The following is a 23,990-nucleotide window of genomic DNA, read 5'->3' on the forward strand; positions in this document are numbered from 1 at the left end:
TGTAATTCTCCACTCCCTCCCCCCTTGCCCAAAAACACACAGAAAAAGCGAAGAAAAATTAAGTGTTCCTGAAGTCTATCTATGATTTTGCTTACAGCAGGTATGTCATCTTTGTCACTTTGTATCAGTGCTAAAAATGAGGTTAAGAAACAGATTATTTTATTATTACATTGCTGCTGCATTAGGAATATTTGCCGATTTTTACCTTCCTCCAAATTTTACTGCTCTTTTTAAGAGAAAGGAAAGTAGCGCCATCTATTGGACCAAACACATATTGTTGCTAGAATGGAATATTTTTTTTTTAAGTTATTGATTTGTTTATTTACATTAATGCTTTTTACTAAATAAGTTATGTAGCTCATTGCTTGTTTCTGGGACTAATATACAGTATATATGTTTTTTTTGGGGGATGCTAAACTTAGAGTAACCACCATTTTTTTTCATAACTCAATATTACACATGAAAGTATGTTAACTTTAATTTATTTTATTCACTTATATAGCGCCACTAATTCCACAGCACTTTACAGACATTATCATCACTGTCCCCATTGGGGCTCACAATCTAAATTCCTTATCAGCATGTCTTTGGGGTGTGACAGGAAACCTGAGAACCCGGAGGAAACCCACGCAAACGGGGAGAACATACAGACTCATTGCTGATGTTGTCCTTGGTGGGATTTGAACCAGAACCCCCGTGCTGACCACTGATCCACCATGCTTTGCAATAATGTGCTTCTTTCTCCGTGTGGATAGATGATTCCTTTTGAAAATTCTCAATTTGCTTGTAAAATCTGTGCTCTGTGAATAAAGATTGTTACATTGCTGACATTAGAGATGACAGTTCATGCTGACCGGAGTCTATGTAGAGCGTAAGGCTATGTGCACACGTAGGAAGGGGGCTGCGGGTTCTCCCGCAGCGGATTTGATAAATCTGCAGGGCAAACCCGCTGCGGTTATCCCTGCAGATTTATCGCGGTTTGTGTTGCGGGTTCCGCTGTGGGATTTTACTCCTACTATTGATGCTGCATATTGCAGCAATATGCAGCATCAATAGTAATGTTAAAAATAATAAAAATAATGTCCCTCAGGGCTGCAGGCGGCGGTCCGGTTCCAAAGATGCTGTGCGAGAAGGACCTTCGTGATGTCACGGTCATGTGACCGCGACGTCACCGCAGGTCCTGCTCGCATAGCAAACCTGAGACCGGACGGCCGCGTGCAGCGCTGAGAGGTGAGTATATCATTATTTTTTATTTTAATTCTTTTTTTTTTGTGTAATATATTTTTATTAAAGAGAAGAGAATTTTACAAGAAAAACAGTAGTTAAAAACTACGACAATGAGCAAAGTACTTTTTCTTATAATATACAATTCGAGAAGAGTAACACAAAAAACACTCGTTCACAAACCTTGCATAAATCTTACATAAAAGAGAGAAAAGAAAAAAAAGAAAAAAGAAAAATTAGAGGGATTACGGTAACTTTAACTTATAAGCAATAACTCCTTGCCCCCGCAACAGGCGAGGACTTTCAAAACCGTAAATAAAAGAAAGCATACCTAAAATCAGTTCGTCCATGTCCCCAAGAGCGTGACATGCACGCAAATAGTATCATTATAATTATAAAAGTAACTGGTAAATCATGGTACAGACCTATCACACCAAACTGGTGGAAGGAGAACAGCTCACCCAGGGGGAAGATAGAAAGAGGAGGAAATAGAGGGGGGATCCCAAGTAGGTGGGGCTCAAGAAAAGAAATATAAAATGAGAATACGAAAAGAAAAGAAAAATAGCTTAGTAATCAACTGTAGAATAGACAGGCGTATCAGGTAAACAGGTCAGGGAAATGAGCAGAATCTTTAAATAAAATCCATTCAGTCCAGATACCTAAAAAGGAGACCCTTGTCTGTGAAAGGTCTGCATCAATTTCCTCCAACCTAAAGATGGTTTCAAATTCTGAAAACCACTCCACAACATCGGGGGGAACCGGGTCTCGCCATCGGCGGGGGATCACCGTCCTAGCAGCCGCTAGGCAAAACTTAAGGATGTCCTTTTTTTGGGATCCCACCGAACCGGGAATCATGGAGAGCAATGCTATCTCCGGAGTACCGGCGATGTGCTTGCCTGTGATCAAACCATAATTTCGGAACACTTGGTCCCAGAATGTTCTAATCAAGGGGCAGCCCCACCAGATATGCAAAAGGGAGCCAATGCCATTTCCACACCTCCAGCAGCAGTTTGAAATTGAGGGAGAAAATTTGTGTAACCTGTCAGGAGTGAGGTACCACCTATATTGCAGTTTATACCCCTTCTCCGAGGCCTCACTGGAACTCGGGAGTTTATGGTTCATCAGGAAGCAACGCTCCCATTCCTCATCCGACAAAGTCCGCCCCAAATCCTTCTCCCAAGCAGACTGGAAATAGAGCCTTGTGTCAGAGTCAGGTGTTGAAAGAATTGAGTAGAGGGAAGAGATTCCCCTGCTCGGGGCGTCTCCACCCGCAAACAACAGTTCCAAGGGAGAGAGTCTACAGTGCGAACCCCTTGGCAAATTCAAAGATGCCAGGAAGGACCGGACCTGCAAGTACTCCTACCAAAGAAGTTTAGTGGAGGGAGATTGGGTTTGGAGGGAACAGAGGGTGGGAATCTCGCCACGCTGTAGGATATCACCAACCCGTATGTCATCCTCGTATTTCCAACCCATGAAGGCTTTCCTGTGAATGCCCGGAGGAAATGCCGGGTTGCAAAAAATAGGTGTAAGAAGGCTGGCCCCAGAAGGAGCAGACCCCTTCACACCACTGCAGTGCCATGCCCTCATAGCCTCTGAGGTTAGGAAAGAAAATCTCCCCCGTTGAAGAGCATATTGCTTTGGGATCCACTGAAGATAATGAAGAGGCAAATCGGACCATGCTTGTTCCAACTCTACCCATTTTTTAAATTTAATTTTATATTTCCAGTACAAGAGGCGAACTAATATGGCCACCCTGCAATAGCTTCGGAGGTTGGGTAGACCCACCCCACCAAACTGGCGTGGCCTAGATAAAACCTTGTAACTCACCCTCGGTGTTTTGCCCTTCCGGATAAAACGGGAAATCAAGGTCTGTATTTTAATTTTAATAAAAAACAATTTATGTGGCCAAATGGGAATCACCTGAAAGATATAAAGAAATCTCGGCAGGATATTCATCTTAACAACCTGAATTCTACCGAGCCACGACAGCCTCAATGGGCCGTAAGACTCCAGAAGGGATCCCACCTTGTTCAAAATGACCTGATGGTTCAAAGAAAATAATTGAAGAGGATCCGAGGTGAGGTTCACCCCGAGATATGAAATCTGATTCTGTTGCCATCTGAAGGGGAAGGTCCGCTTCAAGGAAGCCACCACGGAAGAAGATAGAGAAATGTTTAGGACCTCAGTTTTGGAGTAATTAATCTTGAAGTTACTTAAATCCCTGAAGGATTCGAACTCCTTCATAAGCACTGGAAAAGAGACGACTGGGTTAGAGACGAAGAGGAGGATGTCGTCGGCAAATAGGGCTGTTTTATGGTTAGAGTTTCCAACCTGAAACCCTGAGATACTGTCATTAACTCGGATAGCCTTAGCCAAATGCTCAATAACTAAAACATATAATAGGGGCGACAACGGGCAGCCTTGTCTAGTACCATTCTGAATATAAAAACGATCGGACAAAGATCCATTGACTCTAACACGAGCTGAGGGTTTTGAATATAATGACATAATTTTCCCCAGGTTAATTCTTTTTTTTTTTTTACACAAATATGGTTCCCTGGGCCTGGAGGAGAGTCTCCTCTATTCCACCCCGGGTACCACCCACACATTATCCGCTTACTTCCCGCATGGTGGGCATAGCCCCATGCGGGAAGTAAGCGGATCAATGCATTCCTATGGGTGCAGAACCGCTGCGATTCTGCACAAAGAAGTGACATGCTGCGGGTTGTAAACCGCTGCGTTCTCCCGCGGTTTTTCCCGCAGCATGTGCACAGCGGTTTGCGGTTTCCATAGGGTTTACATGTTACTGTAAACACAATGGAAACTGCAGCGGATCCGCAGCGGCAAAATCGCTGCGGTTTTGTGGTAAAAACCGCAACGTGTGAACATGACCTTAGGCTACTTTCACACATCAGGTTTTTGTTGTCAGGCACAATCCGGCGAGTCTTGAAAAAAAAAACGGATCCGTTTTTTTTTTTCTGCCAGATCTGTTTTTTTTTTCATAGAGTTTTATTAGCGCCGGATTGTGCCTGATGGCCACATGTTTCATCCGGTTTTTGGCAGATCCATCCAGAATTTCTTTTCTTTCTTTCTTTTCTTTCTTTCTTTCTTTTCTTTTTTCTTTCTTTCTTTCTTTCTTTCTTTCTTTCTTTCTTTCTTTCTTTCTTTCTTTCTTTCTTTCTTTCTTTCTCTCTTTCTCTCTTTCTCTTTCCTTCTGTTTCTTTCTTTCTCTCTCTTTCTCTTTCTTTCTGTTTCTCTCTCTTTCTCTCTCTCTCTCTCTCTCTCTCTCTCTCTCTCTCATCCCCGGGACAGGAAGTCACAACGGATCTAGCAAAAAAAAAAAAAAAAACGGATCCGTTTTTTTCAAAAATAGACAGATTATGCCTGAAGGCAAAAAACTGATGTGTGAAAGTAGCCTAAAGGCCCCTTCACATTAAGCGACGCTGCAGCGATACCGACAACGATCCAGATCGCTGCAGCGTCGCTGTTTGGTCGCTGGAGAGCTGTCACACAGACCGCTCTCCAGCGACCAACGATGCCGGTAACCAGGGTAAACATCGGGTAACTAAGCGCAGGGCCGCGCTTAGTAACCCGATGTTTACCCTGGTTACCATCCTAAAAGTAAAAAAAACAAACACTACATACTTACCTAACGCTGTCTGTCCTCCAGCACTGTGCTCTGCACTCCTCCTGCACTGACTGTGAGCACAGCGGCCGGAAAGCAGAGCGGTGACGTCACCGCTCTGCTTTCCGGCTGACCGACGCTCACAGCCAGTACAGGAGAAATGCAGAGCACAGCGCTGGAGGACAGACAGCGTTAGGTAAGTATGTAGTGTTTGTTTTTTTTACTTTTACGTTGGTAACCAGGGTAAACATCGGGTTACTAAGCGCGGCCCTGCGCTTAGTTACCCGATGTTTACCCTGGTTACCAGTGACGACATCGCTGGATCGGTGTCACACACGCCGATCCAGCGATGTCTGCGGGAGATCCAGCGACGAAATAAAGTTCTGGACTTTGTTCAGCGACCAACGATCTCCCAGCAGGGGCCTGATCGTTGGTCGCTGTCACACATAACGATTTTATTAACGATATCGTTGCTACGTCACAAAAAGCAACGATATCGTTAACAATATTGTTATGTGTGAAGGTACCTTAAGAGGTGAGGAGGTAGTCAAGGCTGCTCTTTCCTCAGATTACATAGAAGCCTATCAGTAGCAGCTGTCATTTTCTATGTCTGTGATGTAAAAATGTGTCTTCACTGAAAACAGATTTTACATGTGAATAGAGAATTTTGAAAATTATCAATCCACAAGGCAAAAAAGCAGATTTTCTCTGATAAGAACTAATATTTTCACATATATTGATAGTTTTAAATAAAAATTAAAATGACTGTTACTCTTTAAAGTTTTTTTTTGTCTGCAACAGATGAAATGATTGACAACTAGAGATTAGTGAATGAGTTCACCAGACCCTGGTCAGCAGCCACGTCAATAGTTTGTTGCTTGGTCTTCTGACTCAAAGGCTCCTGCAATGTCATTGTAGCAGCATGTTGCACACACGGCCTCTCACCGGGCCTATTGATCAGAAGAGACGCTGGCGATCACGGCAGGTAAGAGGAGGTTTGCAGAGCCTCCGTAAAGTGGCTACAAACTACTGACGTGGCCGTGGGATCGGGGTCCTGAAAATCAATTTGTTCTTGTTCTTCTATTGACAGCCCTTTTAATAGCTAATAGGGGAGTCTGCGTAATTCTTTTTGGATGAAGATAATGCCAATTCTTATAGACGTTGCAGCTTTCCCCTCCATTGCATTTCTCTCATGTCTAACACAATGGGTATATGCACCTGTGCCCAGTCATACAAAAGACACTTCTTCAATTGGAAGAGAAGTGTTCAAATCTTTACATTCTTTACTTTATCCATCTTTAATGTCACCCATACTCTGTACTATTCAAATGAAAAATAAAATGAAATCTTTTTGGATGGGAATTAGAAAAATAACTAATATTCATGTGGTTGCATAGGTTATAAAGGGAATCTGTAAGCAGGTTTTTGAATCCGATAGCCATACAATGTAGAGATAGAGAGCCTGATTTTAGGGATGTGTCACTTACTGCTTGGTGCAGTTTTCACAGAATCCCTGTGTTATCTGATGTAGTTGTAGCAGAGCTAAGATTTCTGGGCTGTAAAATCCACATCAAGACCTCTGATTAGCAGCTTCCTGTGCACACTGTGAATTGTCAGCAAGCTGTCAATTAGTGGTGGAGTTACACAGCCTGACTGGTTTGCACGTGAGACATAGTCCTCTAGTGATAATCTCCTGCTGATAAAACACTGATTGTATTGAAACTACAGCACACAACCTAATAATTTACACATCCCTGTAATCTGGCTCTCAGCAAAATTGACAAATTGAAACTGTTCATAATTCCCTCCACATCTAATAAAGCCCTTGTTCCAGATGCAGTAAAGCAGAACTAAAGAATAATGCTGCCTCCAATATGTATCACTATGGGTATAGTGTTATTTTGGTGATAAGTAGTGTTTGGATTTTCACCAAACGTACCTTTTGGAATTATGCCCAAAAAGTTCAACCCTGATCTAATCAGACCAGAACATGTTTTCCCACATGCTTTTGGCAGACTTTATGTAGGTCTTGGCAAAAAATAACTCAGTTTAGGTGTTTTTCTGTATAAGAAAAGGCTTCCATCTTGCCTCTTTAGCCCACAATCCAGGCATATGAAGACTATGGGAGATTGTTGTCACATGCAGTACACAACCAGTACTTGCCATAAATTCCTGCAGCTCCTTTAATGTTGCTATTGGCCTGTTGGCAGCCTCTCGGACTCATTTTCTTACTGTCTTTTCATCAACTTTTCAGGGATGTCCAGTTCTAGGTAATGTAATTGTTGTGCCAAATTAAACCACTTATTGATTACTGTATTCACAGTGCTCCATGGTATTTCTAATGCTATGGAATTATTTTGTACCATTATCCTGATTGATCAACTGATGAACTTTCAACACTGAGATCCCTTTGCTGTGTTGCAAGCTGTTTTCTGACCATGGCTTTATTCTGTGAAACGCAAGTATGAAAATGTCAGAACAATCCTACTAGAACTTCATATGGGGTTAATCCAAATCACTGTAAATAATGGCAGCTGTGTACTTAATTGTAAACACAACCACATCCCCAATTATAAGAGGGTGTTTACACTTATGCAACCACATTGCTTTAGTTATTTTTATTTTTCCCCTCAAAATGATTTCAGCTTGGTTTTTGATGGTTTTATGGGTGACATTAAAAATGGAAAAAGTAAAATCCTGGCTTTTTAATATGGGTATGTAGACTTTTTATATGCACTGTGGATCGACTATCTTCCAACCCTTGTACAGTATTTTGGAATTCATAATGGCTGTAACCCATGGCGTTCAAATGATTGCATTAATATCGTTATACTCTATATTGGCCAGCGTTAATGTATGCATTATTCTTTTTGAAATTTCAGGTTACACGTCAGTCTCCAAATTCCTACGTTGTGATAATGAACAACTCCTATGTTGAAGTAGATGTACATAGATTGAGTGATGGTGGTCTACTCTTATCCTACGATGGCAGCAGCTATACTACGTATATTAAAGAGGAAATTGACCGGTACTACATTGTTATGCTTTTTTGTATATCCCTAAAAGTCTGCTCGTAGCAGGCCCCTACCACTCACTGATCACTAAACTGACTTCCTGGTCCTCAGCCACCACTCCATTCAAGCTCCTACTCATTGTGGTCATGCGGTGAGGAAGCAATTCCATGGAGTGGTGGATGAGCATAGCTGAGTATAATGCTTTATTTTCCTCAGCCTAATAGACCTTTAAAGTTGTGGCAACACTCCACTGCATCTGCAAGGTACAATGTCTGTTAGGTCCTGCCTTAAGCAGGGTCTTGCAGGCTGCTTGTCAGTGTACAACTAAGGCTAGGTTCACATTGCGTTAGGGCAATCCGTTTAGCGCATACGCTAGCGGATTGTGCTAACGCAATGTCCCAAAAGGGATCGCGTTTGGCGATCCTGCTAGAGCAGATACCCGATCTGCGCTAGCAAGGAACGGACCTCGGACGCTGCAAGACTCGTCCGAGGTCTGTCCGAAAAGAACGGGACATCGCTAGCGCATGCCAAAAATGGCATGCGCTAGAGATCCGTTAGCACATTGCAGTCAATGGGTGCGCTAACGGATCTGTTACATAGCGTTAATTGCGACAATTGCGCCATGTAACGGAGTCCGCTAGCGGACACCCATTAACGCAATGTGAACCTAGCCTAACAGGTCTAATGCCCTGCAATGTGCAATACGCAATACGCAAGAACAAGGTTAAAGAGTAAAAAAAAACAAAACAAAAAAACCAAAACTTGAACAGTAACTGAAAATTATAGTCCTCTGTTGTACATATAGAACGCAAAAATCTCTGAGAATTGTTTTGTTAATAAATGTTTTTCATGTAAAAACAAAAATAGCCAATTGTTTGGTATCCCTGCCTCCGGAATGAATTGTGCTATAAAATGGTCACCTACAGTGAAAAGAAAAAAAAAAAGCGCAAAAAAATCGCAGTAAAAATACTGTTTTACATTATACTACTGCTCAACAAGTGGGAAAAAAAGGGATAGAACATTTGTATGTAATAAAAAAACTAAGTGATAGCTTAACCCCTTCCCCCCCTAGGCCATTTTTAATTTTTGCATTTTCATATTTTGCTCCCTTTCTTCCCAAAGCCATAACTTTATTTTTTTTCATCAATCTAGCCATATGATGGCTTGTTTTTTTGTGAAACGAGTTGTACTTTTGAACAACGCCATTGATTTTTATTATGTAATGTACTGGAAAACGGGAACAAAATTCAGAGTGCAATGAAATTGCAAGAAAAGTGTTTGCAAATTTGTGGGATCTTCTGTTTCTGGTCACAAGTCCCATGCAACACACTTGCCATAGACTTCAGTATGTTCAAACAACTTGCAACTTTTTTGCAACTTGGCTGTTTTATTGACAGCAAACTCAGAGCTCTAAAATAATCGCACGACAGCAAGTGACAGGCAAGCTGCACAGATGTTTGTGTTGCAAAACGTTCCTGAGAATTGCGCCTTGTGGTCCTAGCCTAAAAGAGTTTTCTGTGCCAAGAATACATCTTGTCAAATCCTGACTGTGTAATATGCAGACTGCCAGCATTCCGCTCTGTTTGACAGTTAAAGTGGTGCCAACTGCTTTTACCTCCTGTTTGTGTCAATGCTCCCTCCCTGCAACATTCCTGAAACCATATTCATGATCGCTGCACAGACACTTTGGGAATAAACGCTTTATTGCAAAATTATGTAACATTTTTTTACAGAGTATTATGTGGATCTTTTTCAGTCCACAAAATTATCTGTAGGCTTAAAGAGGTTGTCCTCTACTTTATCATTGATGACCTATCCTTGTGATGGGTCATCACTGTTTGATCGGTTGGGGTACGACAACTGGCACCCCACCAATCAGCTGTTATTGGTGTCAGCGGCGGCTGCCAGCTGGAAGTACTCAGTTGCGGAGCTGCTCTGTCTTATGATAGTGACCAGAGCTTGGCACTACAGATCCACCTCCTATTTCCGCACAGTACCCTGCAGCGGCCACTACCATAAGACAGCCAGCTCCACAAGCTCGTAGCCCCGGCTGGCCGCCACCGATAACAGCTGATCGTCGAGGGTGCCGGGTGTCAGACCCCGACCAATCAGACATTGATGTCCTATTGCTAGGATAGGCCATCAATGCTAAAGTAGAAGACAACCTCTTTCAAAATTAACAGGAAATGTGGCAGAGGAAATGGGGGCTCCCTCCCCTGTGGTCTCCCCTTACTTCAGCTACTTGGCAGTTTGTCATTAGTGGGGGAGCTTGACGGCTTTTCCTTACTACTTTATCTGCAAAGAAGGTTTGTGCTACAGCAAGCTCCGAGATCTGTGTTTCTGTGTTAGATGGTGGTCTCCGCGAGAAACATCCAGAACACTGTGGCCTCTAGCACACATCTTGTATGGCTTTCCTGTAGGTTTAATTAATGTATTTTTTTTTTTTTAGGTACCGTATCACTATCGGAAATAAAACATGTGTTTTTGAAAAGGAAAATGATCCTTCCATTCTTCGTTCTCCTTCTGCCGGCAAACTTATTCAGTATGTGGTGGAGGATGGGGGACATGTCTTTGCAGGGCAGTGCTATGCTGAGATTGAGGTACTGCCCAACAATAATTATTGCTGTTTTTAAGTAAGCTTGTATAATTGCAATGTAATATTGTCTTATGTATTATTAAAAGTGCCTGCTTAAAGCTTTACCACTAGCAATCCAAATAACTAGATAGAGATGACTACAGAAACCTGCAGTAACTAAGGAATCACTGTAAGTACTAGCAAGCAACTGCAATCTGTGTTCAAACACTTAAGTGGGTTCACAACAGGAAATTGCATAATGACATGTGAAATAGGAATTTATCTAATTTCAAGTTCTATACTATTCGGCAAACTAACATTAGTTCATAAACCATTTCTTTCCTTTTTCATGTATTGCGCACTGGGAGTATTTTTTCAATTTACCGCAACGGGAGCAGCGATCAGCTAAGCCACCCCCACACTGAGGGTAAGTTCACACAGGGCGTTTTTGCGGCTTTTTTTTCTGCAGCAAAACCTGATCTTCTTGGCAGGAAAGAAGCTGCGTCAAAAACACAGGTTTAGGTGCATTTTTGGTGCGTTTTTTTCTCTCATTGTCCATGTTAATGTCCTTGGATTTTCAGACGCAAAAACGCAGCAAATAATGATACCTGCATTTTTGCTGTGTTTTTTCAAGACCCTTTCAAGTCAATGGGTGAAAAAAGCAGAAAAAGGCAGCAAAAACGCAGCAAAAAAGCTGAAACAAGTGACATGCTCTATGTCCAAAAAACGCAGCAATGAACAAAAAAACAATGTGTGTGCATGAGATTTCTGAAATCTCATAGGCTTTTCTGGTACTGTAAAAAGCATCTGAAAATTAGCATAAAAAGCAGCAAAAACGCCCTGTGTGAACTTACCCTAACTATACAAATAAGAAGGGGGCTGACTTAACTATTCAAATAATCAGTCAGCAGTTCACAAACTGCTCCAGTCACGTGATGCCACAAGTCCTGAAACAAAGCAGCACATATTTAATTATTTTATTTAAAAATCTCAATTATTATTCATTTTTTTTATTTTAAGTCCACCGACAATTGGTTAGACCTGTAACCAGCTATGTATAAATGATACAGTATCTCAGAACCTGTTTTGCTCATCTGCTTTTTTGTTTATATCCCATACTTATCATCTTATACAATCTCAATTCCCAAAAAGTTGGGACTCTTTGTAAAATTTAAAGATAACAAGAATGACAGATAACAAGCCTATGGGTGCGAGTGAGACAACGCACATCACTCAGATATCATCCGAGTGATGTGCAATATACGCTGACCCCGGCAATGGAGGAGATGGAGAAATTATTTTCCCCGCCTCCTCCGCAGCTGTGCTCCGATCCGCTCTCTGTGTGAGGCTCGGAGCACAGACACATGACACTCGGCTCCTGCTGACAGCAGAACAGGAGTCGAGGGTCATTAGCATATTGCGTCCAATGCTCTCGCTTGGGATGCAATAAGCTAGTGTGACCCCGGCCGTAGACATTTTTCCATTTCATTTGAAAAATTAATTACTTTACAAAATTGATGGTAGCAGCACATCTCAAAGTTAAGGCATGAGTTACAAAAGTTAAGTGGTATTAATAAACTGGAGGACCCATTTTCCAATGTGTATAAAAACAAAAGAAAAATGTGAGAGAGGCAGAGTCTCTCAGAAAGAAAGATGGTCAGAGGTTCACTAATCTGTGAACAACTGCATATATTGTGGAACAATTCTAGAAAAATGTTCCTCAGTGTAATATTGCTAAAAATTTGCATATCCTACCATCTACAGTACATAATATCAAAAGATTCAGAGACTCCGGAGAAATCCATGTGCACAAGGGAAAGGGACATGATCATGCAAAGAAGAAGCCATATATCAACACAATCCAGAGTCGCTGTCGTCTTCTCTGGACCAAAGCTCATTTAAAATGGGCTGAGGCAAAATGGAAAACTGTTCTGTGGTCAGATGAATCAAAATATGAAATTCTTTCTGGAAACCACAGACTCCATGTAGGAGAGGAACCATGCAGCTTATTAGCACACAATTATTATTATTAATAATAATAATAATCTCTATATAGCGCTAACATATTTCGCAGCGCTTTACAGTTTGCAAACATTGTCGTCACCGTCCCCAATGGGGCTCACAATCTAAATTCCCTATCAATATGTCTTTGGAATGTGGGAGGAAACCGGAGTGCCCGGAGGAAACCCACGCAAACACGGAGAGAACATACAAACTCCTTGCAGTGCTAACCACTGAGCCACCGTGCTGCCCATTCAAAAACCTTAATCTCCTCTGGCATGAGCAGCTTACACATCTTGAAAGGCACTATCAATACTGAGCATTATACAGAGATTTTAGAACAACATATGATCCAATCCAGACAGTGTCTATTTCAGGGAAGCCCTTTTCATTTTTCAGTCAGTCAATGCTAAACCACATACTGTATCCATCACAATAGCATGGTTTCTCAGAAGAGTTTGGGTGATGACCTGACCACCTGCAGTCCAAACCCTTTAGGGTATGTGCACACGTTGTGGATTCTCTGCGGATCCGCAGCAGTTTTTTGAGGTGCAGAAATGCTGCAGATCCGCAATTGATTTACAGTACAATGTAAATCAATGAGAAAAAAAATGCTGTGCACACGTTACGGAAACGCTGCAGTTTAAAATAAGTAGCATGTCACTTTTTTTTAAGTGAATCTGCAGCGTTTTTGTACCCATTCCATTATAGAAAACCACAGAGGTAAAAAACGCAGCAAATCCGCAAAAAAAACGCAGCAAAAACACACACAAAAAACACTGCAGAACCGCACAAAAAACGCGACAAATCCACAGGTGCGTTTTCTGCTAGGAGAGGCAGAATCCGCACCAGAAATTCCTAAGGCTCATCCGCAACGTGTGCACATAGCCTAAACCAATAGAAAACATTTGGCACATTAAAACCCAACAAAGAAGACTCTGGACAATTGAGCTACGAGATTCTACATTAGATAAGAATGGAACAAGATTCCTGTAAGAAAACTCCAGCAATTGGTCTCCTCACTTCCCAGATGTTAACAGACTGTTCTTTAAAAAAATGAGGGGATGCTACACAATGGTAGATATGTCTCGGTCCCAAGTTTTTTAGATATATTGCTGCCATCAATTTCTAAATGAAATATTTTTTAAAATGAAATGGAAGAATATCTCACTTTCCACTTCTGTTAAATGTCCTATATTCTGTTGTCAATATAACATGGCTATAAGAAATTTCCAAATCATTGCACTCTTGTTTTCTCTCTTTTTTTTACACAGCGTCCCAAGTTTTTGGAATTGGGGGTCATACTTTCACAAAGCCATATTTTACAGGCCAGTTTTCAATAATACAGTAGAGCCACAAGTTTTACCTATTGATAAGAAAAGTTACATTTTCACTAAATACCATGATTAGTATACGTTTCAATACAAAGGGCCAAGTTAACCAAGAATATCGTTTTTCTCACCGGTCTCGATGAGAGGGCGTGCTGGTGTCCGGGGCTCCTGATTCATGAATCAGCAGTGTATGATGAGTGGTGGGCATCTCCGTGCGCTGCCCCATAAATTGTACTTCAGTCAGGCACTGTAGTGAGATTTCTAGCATACAGAACGCCAGAGTTTGTCAAGAATTAATCAAGCTGTGGCGTAAAACCACTGCCGTGCCGTTTCTATGGAGCTGCGAGACACTGGCAAGAAAACTGCAAAAGTTTTCAAATTTGGATGCAACTCCCGAGTTTCTCGAAAAGTTTGCGACTTTTTAGAGCTTTTACATCAGACTTCTGGCATGAAAGCTTTAATGAATCGTGGCTAAAAGATCTTCCATAACTGGCACTCAACTGCTCATGTATTTCCTAGTGTAACAAATGTATTTCACATACTGAAGTAACTGAAATCTTACATTCTATAACAGGTCATGAAGATGGTGATGACCCTGACAGCCATGGAGTCAGGATGCATCCATTATGTGAAGCGCCCTGGGGCTGTTCTTGAGCCTGGCTGTGTAATTGCTAAACTTCAGCTAGATGACCCCAGCAGAGTTCAGCAGGTAGGATATTATTCAAGTAAAGCTTCATGGTGCCGGGGTACTGCTTAGAAATGTATTTTTTTTTTTTTAATTCGTTTATTGATTTCAGGATAGATCATACACATTTTTGCTTGTATTCATCATTATCCATTGATTACAGGAAATTACCATACATAGCCATGTATAAAATATTATAAAGATAATAAACTGTGCATGTTGATCATTAATGCCTTATTTTAAACCTTAACTACATTAACTTCTACTAAAGCCTCTAATACTAACATAATGCCGCTTACGAGAGAGAGTTCTACATAAATTCCGCTCTGTGGGTAAATAGTGTCTAAATAATCATACACCCTTTTCTTATGCGTATACTGAATCATTTTAACTTATACAGTATGACAGGATGAATTCCATCTTCCCCATATCTTCTCAAATTTGGTTGAACAACCCCTATTCTGATATAGCGTCCGCTCATACGGAATAATTGAATTTACTAAGTCAACCCATGCTCTAAGAGATGGACCAGAACCTCCCATCCAACGCAGCGCCAACACCTTTCGTGCCATAAACAGCGACTCCCTCAGAAAAATTCCCGTGTGGTGATCCCAAGCCTCCGCCTCCCATACTACAAACAAACATACCAGTGGCTCAAGTGGAACATGGATCGACACCAAAGATGTCAATAGTACCGTCACTTCTCTCCAATATTTAAAAATAACAGGACACTTCCATAACATATGGATAAAATCTGCGTCACTAGAGTGACACCTCAAGCAGTCTGATGAATGAAGACGGCCCATTTTAAAAAGACGAGTCGGGGTCAAATAAGATTGATAAATTATATACAGTTGGATCATCTTATTATTGATTGATGGGGAAACCTTAGTTGGAGATTCCAAGATTTCATCCCATTCTTCTCCTAGTGTATCTGGAAGAAGCCTCCCCCACTTTCCCTTAATTGAATCTATGGTAGATACTTCGCCTATGGATATCAGATAGGTATATAAAGAGGAAATGAGTCCCTGAGGGCCCTGTGAATTAAGAATTCCTATTAACGGTAGAGTTGAAAAGCTCGACCCGCACCCGTATTTCGTACATGTGATTGGAAAGCAGATCTTAATTGCAGGTAGCGGAAAAATTGAGACTTCGGTATATTATGAGTATTTTGTAATTGTTCAAAAGAAACAAAAATCCCCTGGCTATGTATATTGCTCACCGTGAGGACGCCATATGATATCCAAAATTCAGTAGACGGGTGGCCCAATAATCCCGGAAAATAACCATTGTTCCATAACGGCATTTCGGCTGCTATATCGACAGATTGTGTCACTTTTTTAATTTGTCTCCATATTGATCGTGCCAGGCGAAGCAAAGGAAGCAAACGAGGGACAGCAATTTTCTCCATCTCTAAAAAACCCAGCGGGCAATCAACTTTAGCTGAATGTAATATATGGCTTTCAGAGTTGGGAAGAGATTTCCCGGGCATCCACTCACTTATCATTTTGGCCTGCCCAGCAAGGTAATATAGATAGAAGTCCGGCAAGGCCGCCCCGCCCCCCTGTTTGGGTCTCTGCAGGGTGGATAATTTAAGTTTAGGTCTAGCCTTCCCCCATATGAAGGATGTAGTAAGGGAGTTTAGGGTTGCAAAGAAAGATTTAGGTATTGAAACGGCACTATGTTGAAAACAGTAGCTCAATTTTGGGAGTAAAATCATTTTGATCAGGTTGATACGACCAGCTACAGATAGCGGGAGCTTGTCCCAGGTAGCATATTTAGATTTAACCACGTCAATTAATGGATATATATTGAGATGCAAATCTAGGTGACTGCTCTGGGACATATGTATCCCGAGGTACTTAAAATTGGAGACAATGGGCAACAGCGAGAGGGTTTCAAGGCATGGCATTGGGGTATGGGAGAGAGGCATCAGAGCAGACTTATCCCAATTTATATATAGGACAGAAAACTTACTAAATTTATCAATCATCGTTATTACTTTTGGTAATGTATCTTCTGTCTGGTCCATAAACACCACCATATCATCAGCATAAAGACCTATAGTGTCCACCCGATCAGCAATATGTATCCCTTTAATATCTACAGAGGACCTCATCCGTATTGCCAAGGCTTCTATTGCCAAGGCAAATAAAGCTGGGGAGAGAGGGCATCCCTCGCGAGTTCCCCTATGCAAAGAAAATGGTGCAGACATAGAGCCGTTTACCACCATACGCGCCCCAGGCTTCGCATATAATGTACCTATCCCTCAGAAATTTATTCCCAAACCCATATTTCCGTAGACATGCAATTAAAAAAGACCACTCAAGGGAATCAAAAGCCTTGGCTGCGTCCAGCGAAGCCAATGCCCACTTATTGTCCGGCTCTAGTGAACTATATTGAATGACCGATTGCACCCGTCTGATATTAATAGAAGTATTTTTCCCGGGCATAAAACCAGTTTGATCTGGGTGTATGAGATCTAATATGATCGTATTCAATCTAGTAGCTAGAATTTTCGTAAAAATTTTTTAGTCAACATTCACCAAAGAAATTGGTCTATATGATCCACAATCTAGAGGATCCTTCCCTTCCTTCCTGAGCACGACAATATTAGCATCATAAAATGTTTCGGGTACAGATTCACCCTCCCATATTCCCCTAAGTACCTTCAGCAATATAGGTGCCAATTTATCACGGTATTCCCTATAAAATTCAATGGGAAACCCATCAGGTCCCGGGGCCTTCCCAGTAGCCATATCTGCTATTGCATGTTCTACCTCTTCCAGGGTAAATTCAGCCTCCATAAGGGCTCGTTGAGATGGGCTTAGCAAGGGGAATGTTATATCTGATAGATAATCCAAGCATTCATCAACATCAAAACCACTATTAGATTTGTACAGCGAAGTGTAATAATCATAAAAGCTCTGAAGTATTCTATCAGTAGAGGATACCAACGAGCCATCGGACACCCGGATCTGCAATATTGTGTTGGAGGTGTTATGCTGGCGCACCAAGAAGGCCAGGAGTGTGCTGGCTTGATTGCCCAGCTCAAAATAGGACTGCCGAGTGAAAAATAATTTGCGTTTTGACTTAGCGTCTGCATGCTGGGTATATAGTCTCTGGGAAGTAAGCCACTCAATTCTATTACTGCTAGACTGATTAGCTATATAAGTGGCCTCCGAGTCTTTTAATCTTTGCTCTATCTCCTCGTCCTCCCTCGCCGTAACCCTCTTGATATAGGAAATAGTAGAAGACAAGCATCCTCTCAAGTATGCCTTCAGGGTATCCCAAAATAAACCAGAGTTTTGGAGTTCCGAATGTGTTAGAATAAAATCATTCAACTGATCAACCGTCCTATCACTAGAGTCTATCAATTTTAACCAAAAGGGATTCAATTTCCAGGACCTATTACTGTTATCGGATTGCTCATATTTAAGTTTAAGAATAATTGGACTATGGTCCGAGATCCCCCAATTACCATGTTCAATGCTATCCACCCGTAATGCCAACTCACCCGACCCAAATATATAGTCTATTCGAGATAGAGACTGTCTAGTCGACGAGTAGCAGGTGTACCCCATAACTTCCGGATGATTTATTCTCCATAAATCTAGCCACCCGCTCCCGTCCATAAACAATGCTAATTGAGAGGGTTGTTGAGGTAAAGCGTCCCCTGATGTTACGTCATCCAATCTCAATCTATCCATGGATTGATTCATAACTAAATTAAAGTCCCCCATACAAATAACCTTGGCTTCTGGATATTTTAAGGAGAAGCCTAGAGCCATACGGAGGATTGACACATTAGCAGGAGGAGGGTTATAGATGCACAACAACACATACTCTCGTGAATTAATAAATGCATGCACAAAAACGAAACGGCCCTCTGGATCATGTCTCGCCTCCCTGGCCTCCCATCTGACCTCTTTGTGTATCAGCAGAGAAACCCCTCTAGAATAGCTAGTGTGAAATGCATGCAAGGACCATTGTACCCACGGTTTCTGCATACATCGAGCTGTGTCTCTTGTTAAATGTGTCTCTATTAGTGCTACAACATGAGGGTGATATCTTTTTATCTGCGAAAATACCTTAATTTTCTTTCGTGGGGTTTTTATACCTCGTATGTTCCAGGTCATACATATAATTTCAACCCCCATGTTTACTCTTAAAGGGAAAATTAATGCATATCATTACTATTCGGGTGTAGTTCAGCGGCATCGCACAGAGCAAAGAGTCAGTATTAGCGGCAACCATGCTTAGTAAACAACCAAATCTAGTACATAAAACCAAACTAAACAAAACTTGAACAATAGGGGAGTATATTTCCATGCTCCCACAGTCAAATTGAAAAGGGGATACCCTCACTGGATTCAGTGTCCGGTATTGTTGACATTTTCTGCACCCAGACAGAGAGCTCTATCTATATTGCCATTAATCAGGGAACCCAGGTTAGGAGTCCTCCGCATTCGACCCCACGCGAGACCGCAGCCACTCGATCGCCTCCGCTGGGTCTGTGAAAAATAAGGAGGAGAGGCCTGGATGTCTTCCTGGAGCAGAACAATATTGTATCATACAATTATTAGGTTCTGTAGAAGGACGTAGATCTGGGGATTTATTATGATGGAATATAGGCTGAACTGGATGGACAAATGTCTTTTTTCGGCCTTACTAACTATGTTACTATGTTACTATGAGGAGCCCTTATAGACAATACGGAGCCGGGCTGGATAAAGCATAGAGTAGACAATGTTCTTCTCTCTAAGTTGTTTCTTGACATCCATAAATCGTGCCCGCTGCTTTTGAAGTTCCATGGAAAAATCTGGAAAGATCGATATGGTAGCATTATCGAATTTAATGAGGCCCTTCTGTCGCGCCAAGCGAAGGATGGCGTCTCTGTCTCTACAATTAAGGAGACGTGCCAAAAAAGGTCGTGGAGGAGCTCCAGGAGGAAGAGGTCTCGCCGGGACCCAGTGGGCCCTCTCCACCGAAAATGTTGAGGAGAATCCATCTCCCAATGAAGACTTAAGCCATTCCTCCAGAAATTGCTCAGGTTGCTGACCCTCTGACCGCTCCGGGAGACCTATAATTCGGATATTATTGCGGCGTAGTCTATTTTCCAAGTCGTCTGCCTTTTGCTTCCAAGCATTCACGGATCCAACAGCTTTAATCAGTTTAGCTTCCATAGGGGTGATAGTGTCTTCTATATGAGACACCCTCGTTTCAACCTCTGAGATGCGCCCTCTCATAGCCTGCATGTCATGTCGCAGGCGCCCCACCTCAGTATGCACATATTCTATTTTCTCCGTGAGAGATGATCTAGTGAGAGAGAGAGCCTGCATAAACTGCTCTGATGCCTGTTTAAGAGTCAGTTCATCCTCTCATCTCTCTCCTCGTTACCATCAGAGGGGCGACCTTTACGCTGGGATGGTGCGGGATTATTTCTAAGACTGCGCACATTATCAGGAGGATCATCCTTGGCATATTTTTTTAATTTTTCAGCGGCTGTAGCTCCTCTAGGGTGCTGCATGATGGGTGTTCACAAGGGGATTACACAAAGCGACCTCAGAGGCAATTATGGGGAAGCTCAGAGATAGTCACTGTAACACACAGGCCGTGCAGTTCCACAGTTACCACCAGGGGAGCAGCTAGAAAGGGGTTAATCCCTGTAGTATTATGGCACTAGCAGGGAAAATGTCCACCCGACGGGGGCGCAGGTCCCACTTTCTCAGGGCTCACACTGCACCACCCCTACTTCTTCAGGCACACACTCACCGCCCAGCGCCGCTGATGTGATTAAAAGCACAACTCCCTATCTGCCAGGGTGTGCGCTATGTTAATGGCCACTGCCCCAGGCACGTACCGACACTTGCCAGTCCTCACCGCTCCTGCGTGCAGGCACCCCGCCACAATCTCCAGCACCATCCACCGCCGCTGCCTCCAAGATGAAAGGGACTCGGCTCCAACAGAGAGCAGCGCCGTATTCCGTGTGTCTTCCCTGCTTCCACGCGCAGGTGTCCCGCTGCTCTCACCAGCGCGGTCAGCCACCGTCGCCTCCGAGATGATAGGGGGGCTCAGCTCCAGCAAAAGGCAGCGCCGCGTCCTGTGCTTCCTGGCGCGTGCTCTGAAAATGGCCGCCGCCACACGCGGGGATCTCCTGCCCGCTCCGGCTCCCGACTCCACGGATCTCTACAGCGGTCCCCCAAAAGATCCAGAGGACTCTCCGGTGTGTAAGGCTCCGATTTGGGTTGGTACTGCTCGGTCCCACTCAATATTTATGGCAGGATTATCTCAGGATATACGGAGCTCTCCTAAGATGCTTCTGTCTTCTTCGGCTACATAGCCACGCCCCAGAAATGTATTTTTTTTAAATGTAACTTGAGAAATTTAGGCAACCATCGTAAAGTGTAAGTTACCATCTATCAGCCTGAAGGTGTCACAGGCCTCACAGATCCTAATTGGCATGTGGTCAGAATCGTTGTGTTATGGAGGCTACACAATTAGGCTGGGTAACAATGAAAAATATTACGTCTACTGGAAGTTAAAGAAAACCTGTCATGTAAAGAAAAACCGCTATTAACCTGCAGCTTTGGGGTTAATAACATAGTGGCATAGAGCCCCGCTGCCGGGAGGAAATGCACTTTATTCCCCCTGGCATCTTCGCCCTTTCAGTCACAGGGGTTTTGCTGGTGCAGTTTCAGTCACCGCTCACCGTTCCCTTACATAGTAACATAGTTAGTAAGGCCGAAAAAAGACATTTGTCCATCCAGTTCAGCCTATATTCCATCATAATAAATCCCCAGATTTACGTCCTTCTACAGAACCTAATAATTGTACTGACTAACAGCAGCTCATTAGATCCAACCGTCAGTAGATGTCGGGGACGCAGTTACAGCCTCCGATCTCTATGCACACAGCGGTACCACCGTTATGACTGAAAGAGCGAAACTGCTGGTGAAATAAAGTTAATTTCCATCTGGCATCGGGGCTCTCAGTATGGAGGCCACACAATATCAGATCGTTATTCACCTGCATGTTAAACTTCATAGCTGCAGGTTAATAGCGTTTTATTTTACATGTCAAAATAAGAATCATGACCTATAACAGGAGTTCTGCTTGATGATGGAAACAATGAAAATGAGAGAGTACGTCACTGTTTCCTTGCTACCTGCTGATGTTTAGAATTGAGAGTCCTCAATGGTTGATACCTTTTAATGGCTAACTGAAAAGATGGCAACAAATTGCAAGTTTTCGAGACTACACAGGTCTCTTCATCAGGCATAGACTAAAGTAAAATCTGAAGATTAGTCTATGCCTGATGAACAGACCTGAGTAGTCTCGAAAGCTTGCAATGTGTTGCCATCTTTTCAGTTAGCCATTAAAAGGTATCAACCATTGAGGACTCTCAATTCTAAATATTTTTCTGCCTACTGGCTTACATGGTACCAAGATGTATATCTTTCCTGTACTTGCTGATAAGCATTTACCCCTCTGTATCAGTCCGTCATTGTTAGTTTGTTTACTGTATGTGATATTTGTAACTTGTATGTAACCCCTTCTCATGTACAGCACCATGGAATCAATGGTGCTATATAAATAAATAATAATAATAATAATAATAATTTACAGCTATGGCAAAAATTAAGAGACAATTGCAAAATGTTCAGTTTGTCTGATTTTTCTCTTTATAGGTATATTTTTGAGTAAAATGTAACTTGTACTTTTAGTCTATAAACTTCTGACAATGTCTCCAAATTTCCAAGCAATAAATTTTGTATTTGTTTTCTGAAAAGGAGAAATTGTCAGAATTACCCCCCCCCCCCCCAGTGCTTTCAGACCTCAAATAATGCAAAGAAAACAAGTTCATAATCTTTTAGAAACAACAATACTAATGTTTTAACTTAGGAAGAGTTCAGAAATCAATATTTTGTGGAATAACCATGATGTTTAATCACAGCTTTCATGCGTCTTGGCATTCTTTTCACCAGTCTTTCATGCTGCTCCTGGTGCAAAAATATAAGCAGTTCTTCTTTGTTTGATGGCTTGTGACTGTCCATCATCCTCTTGATTACATTCCAGAGCTTTTCAATGGGGTTCAGGTCTGAGATTGGACTGTATATAATCTTCAAGCACTAGCTTCCTGGCATACACAGGGTTATCATTCTGTCCCTGATCACTGGAGGACACTATAGGCTGCAGAGGAGAGATGGTATATGGTACATGTTACTATTTCTTTTTTCACTTGTTTCTAGGCTGAACTCCACACAGGAGCTTTGCCAGTAATACACAGCACTGCTTTGCAAGGAGAGAAACTACATCGGGTCTTCCACTGTGTTCTTGATAACTTGGTAAATGTCATGAATGGATACTGCCTTCCAGAACCTTACTTTAGTAACAAGGTAACTAACCGAAAATACAACTGAATCGCGATAGTTCTAAAATCAAACCACACCATGGCACGCTGTGCGTAATGAGAAACGGAGATACATTTTTTTTCCTGGGGAGGATAGAGCAGACTGGTGTTAAATAATTAAAGACAATTTGTCAGACGGTTTTTGCTATGGAATCTGGTGGCAGTATAATTTCGAGACACAGCTTGAATCCAGGAATGGATAACTTATTGGACTGTTTGCAGTTTTCATAGAATCCCTATAGATATCTATGGATATAGCTGTGATCAGAATGTATAACTCTGCCCACACTCCTGACTGGCAACTTCTTGTGTACACTGTGGCTTGTCAGCAAGCTGCCAATTGGTGGTGGTGGGGTAACACAGATCTGCCTGACTGTTCTTCACATGAGACCTAGTCCTGCATTGATTATCTCCTGCTGAAAAAACACTGATTGTATTGAAACTCGAGGAGACCACTTAACCACTTTCTGCCAGCTGACGGAATAGTACGTCAGCTGGCAGTATCCCCCGCTTTGAGGTGGGCTCCGGCGGTGAGCCCACCTCAAAGCCTCGACATGATCCGAGACGATCCGCCCACACCCATTAACTAGTTAAATGCCGCTGTCAAACTCTGACAGCGGCATTTAACAAGCGCTGCCGGCCGCACGGCCGGGAGTACTCGCACCGCTCATCACGTGATCGGAAGTCATCGGTGCATTGCCATCACAACCAGAGGTCTCCTTGAGACCTCTATGGTTGTTGATGGCAGATTGCTATGAGCGCCACCCTGTGGTCAGCACTCATAGCAAGCCTGCAATTCTGCTGCATAGAGGTGATCAGTGCATCACGTCTATGTAGCAGAGGTGATCGAGTAGTGCATGCTTCTAGCCTCCCATGGAAGCTATTGAAGCATGACAAAATTTTAAAAAAAGTGTTTAAAATATAAAAAAAAATAAAAAAGTTCAAATCACCACCCTTTTGCCCCAATCAAAATAAAACAATTAAAAAAAAAATCAAACCTACACATATTTGGTATCGCCGCGTTCAGAATCGCTTGATCTATCGATGAAAAAAGGATTAACCTGATTGCTACACGGCGTAGTGAGAAAAAAATCAAAACACCAAAATTACGGTATGTTTTTT

The 23,990-nt window shown here is 42.3% G+C and overlaps 1 protein-coding gene across 2 annotated transcripts in view; it reads left to right on the forward strand.

Annotated features, from left to right (window-relative positions):
- The window catches only part of ACACA (acetyl-CoA carboxylase alpha), a 575,142-nt gene that overhangs the window by 74,885 nt on the left and 476,267 nt on the right, over positions 1–23,990 (forward strand). For both annotated transcript variants that reach the window (XM_069756397.1, XM_069756396.1), the window contains exons 18-21: positions 7,732–7,877; positions 10,313–10,463; positions 14,345–14,479; positions 22,708–22,854. In XM_069756397.1, the coding sequence (XP_069612498.1) occupies positions 7,732–7,877; positions 10,313–10,463; positions 14,345–14,479; positions 22,708–22,854 (579 nt within the window). The remainder of the gene's footprint in view (positions 1–7,731; positions 7,878–10,312; positions 10,464–14,344; positions 14,480–22,707; positions 22,855–23,990) is intronic.

The sequence above is a fragment of the Ranitomeya imitator genome, chromosome 3 (assembly GCF_032444005.1).
Source record: "Ranitomeya imitator isolate aRanImi1 chromosome 3, aRanImi1.pri, whole genome shotgun sequence".
Classification (NCBI taxonomy): domain Eukaryota; kingdom Metazoa; phylum Chordata; class Amphibia; order Anura; family Dendrobatidae; genus Ranitomeya; species Ranitomeya imitator.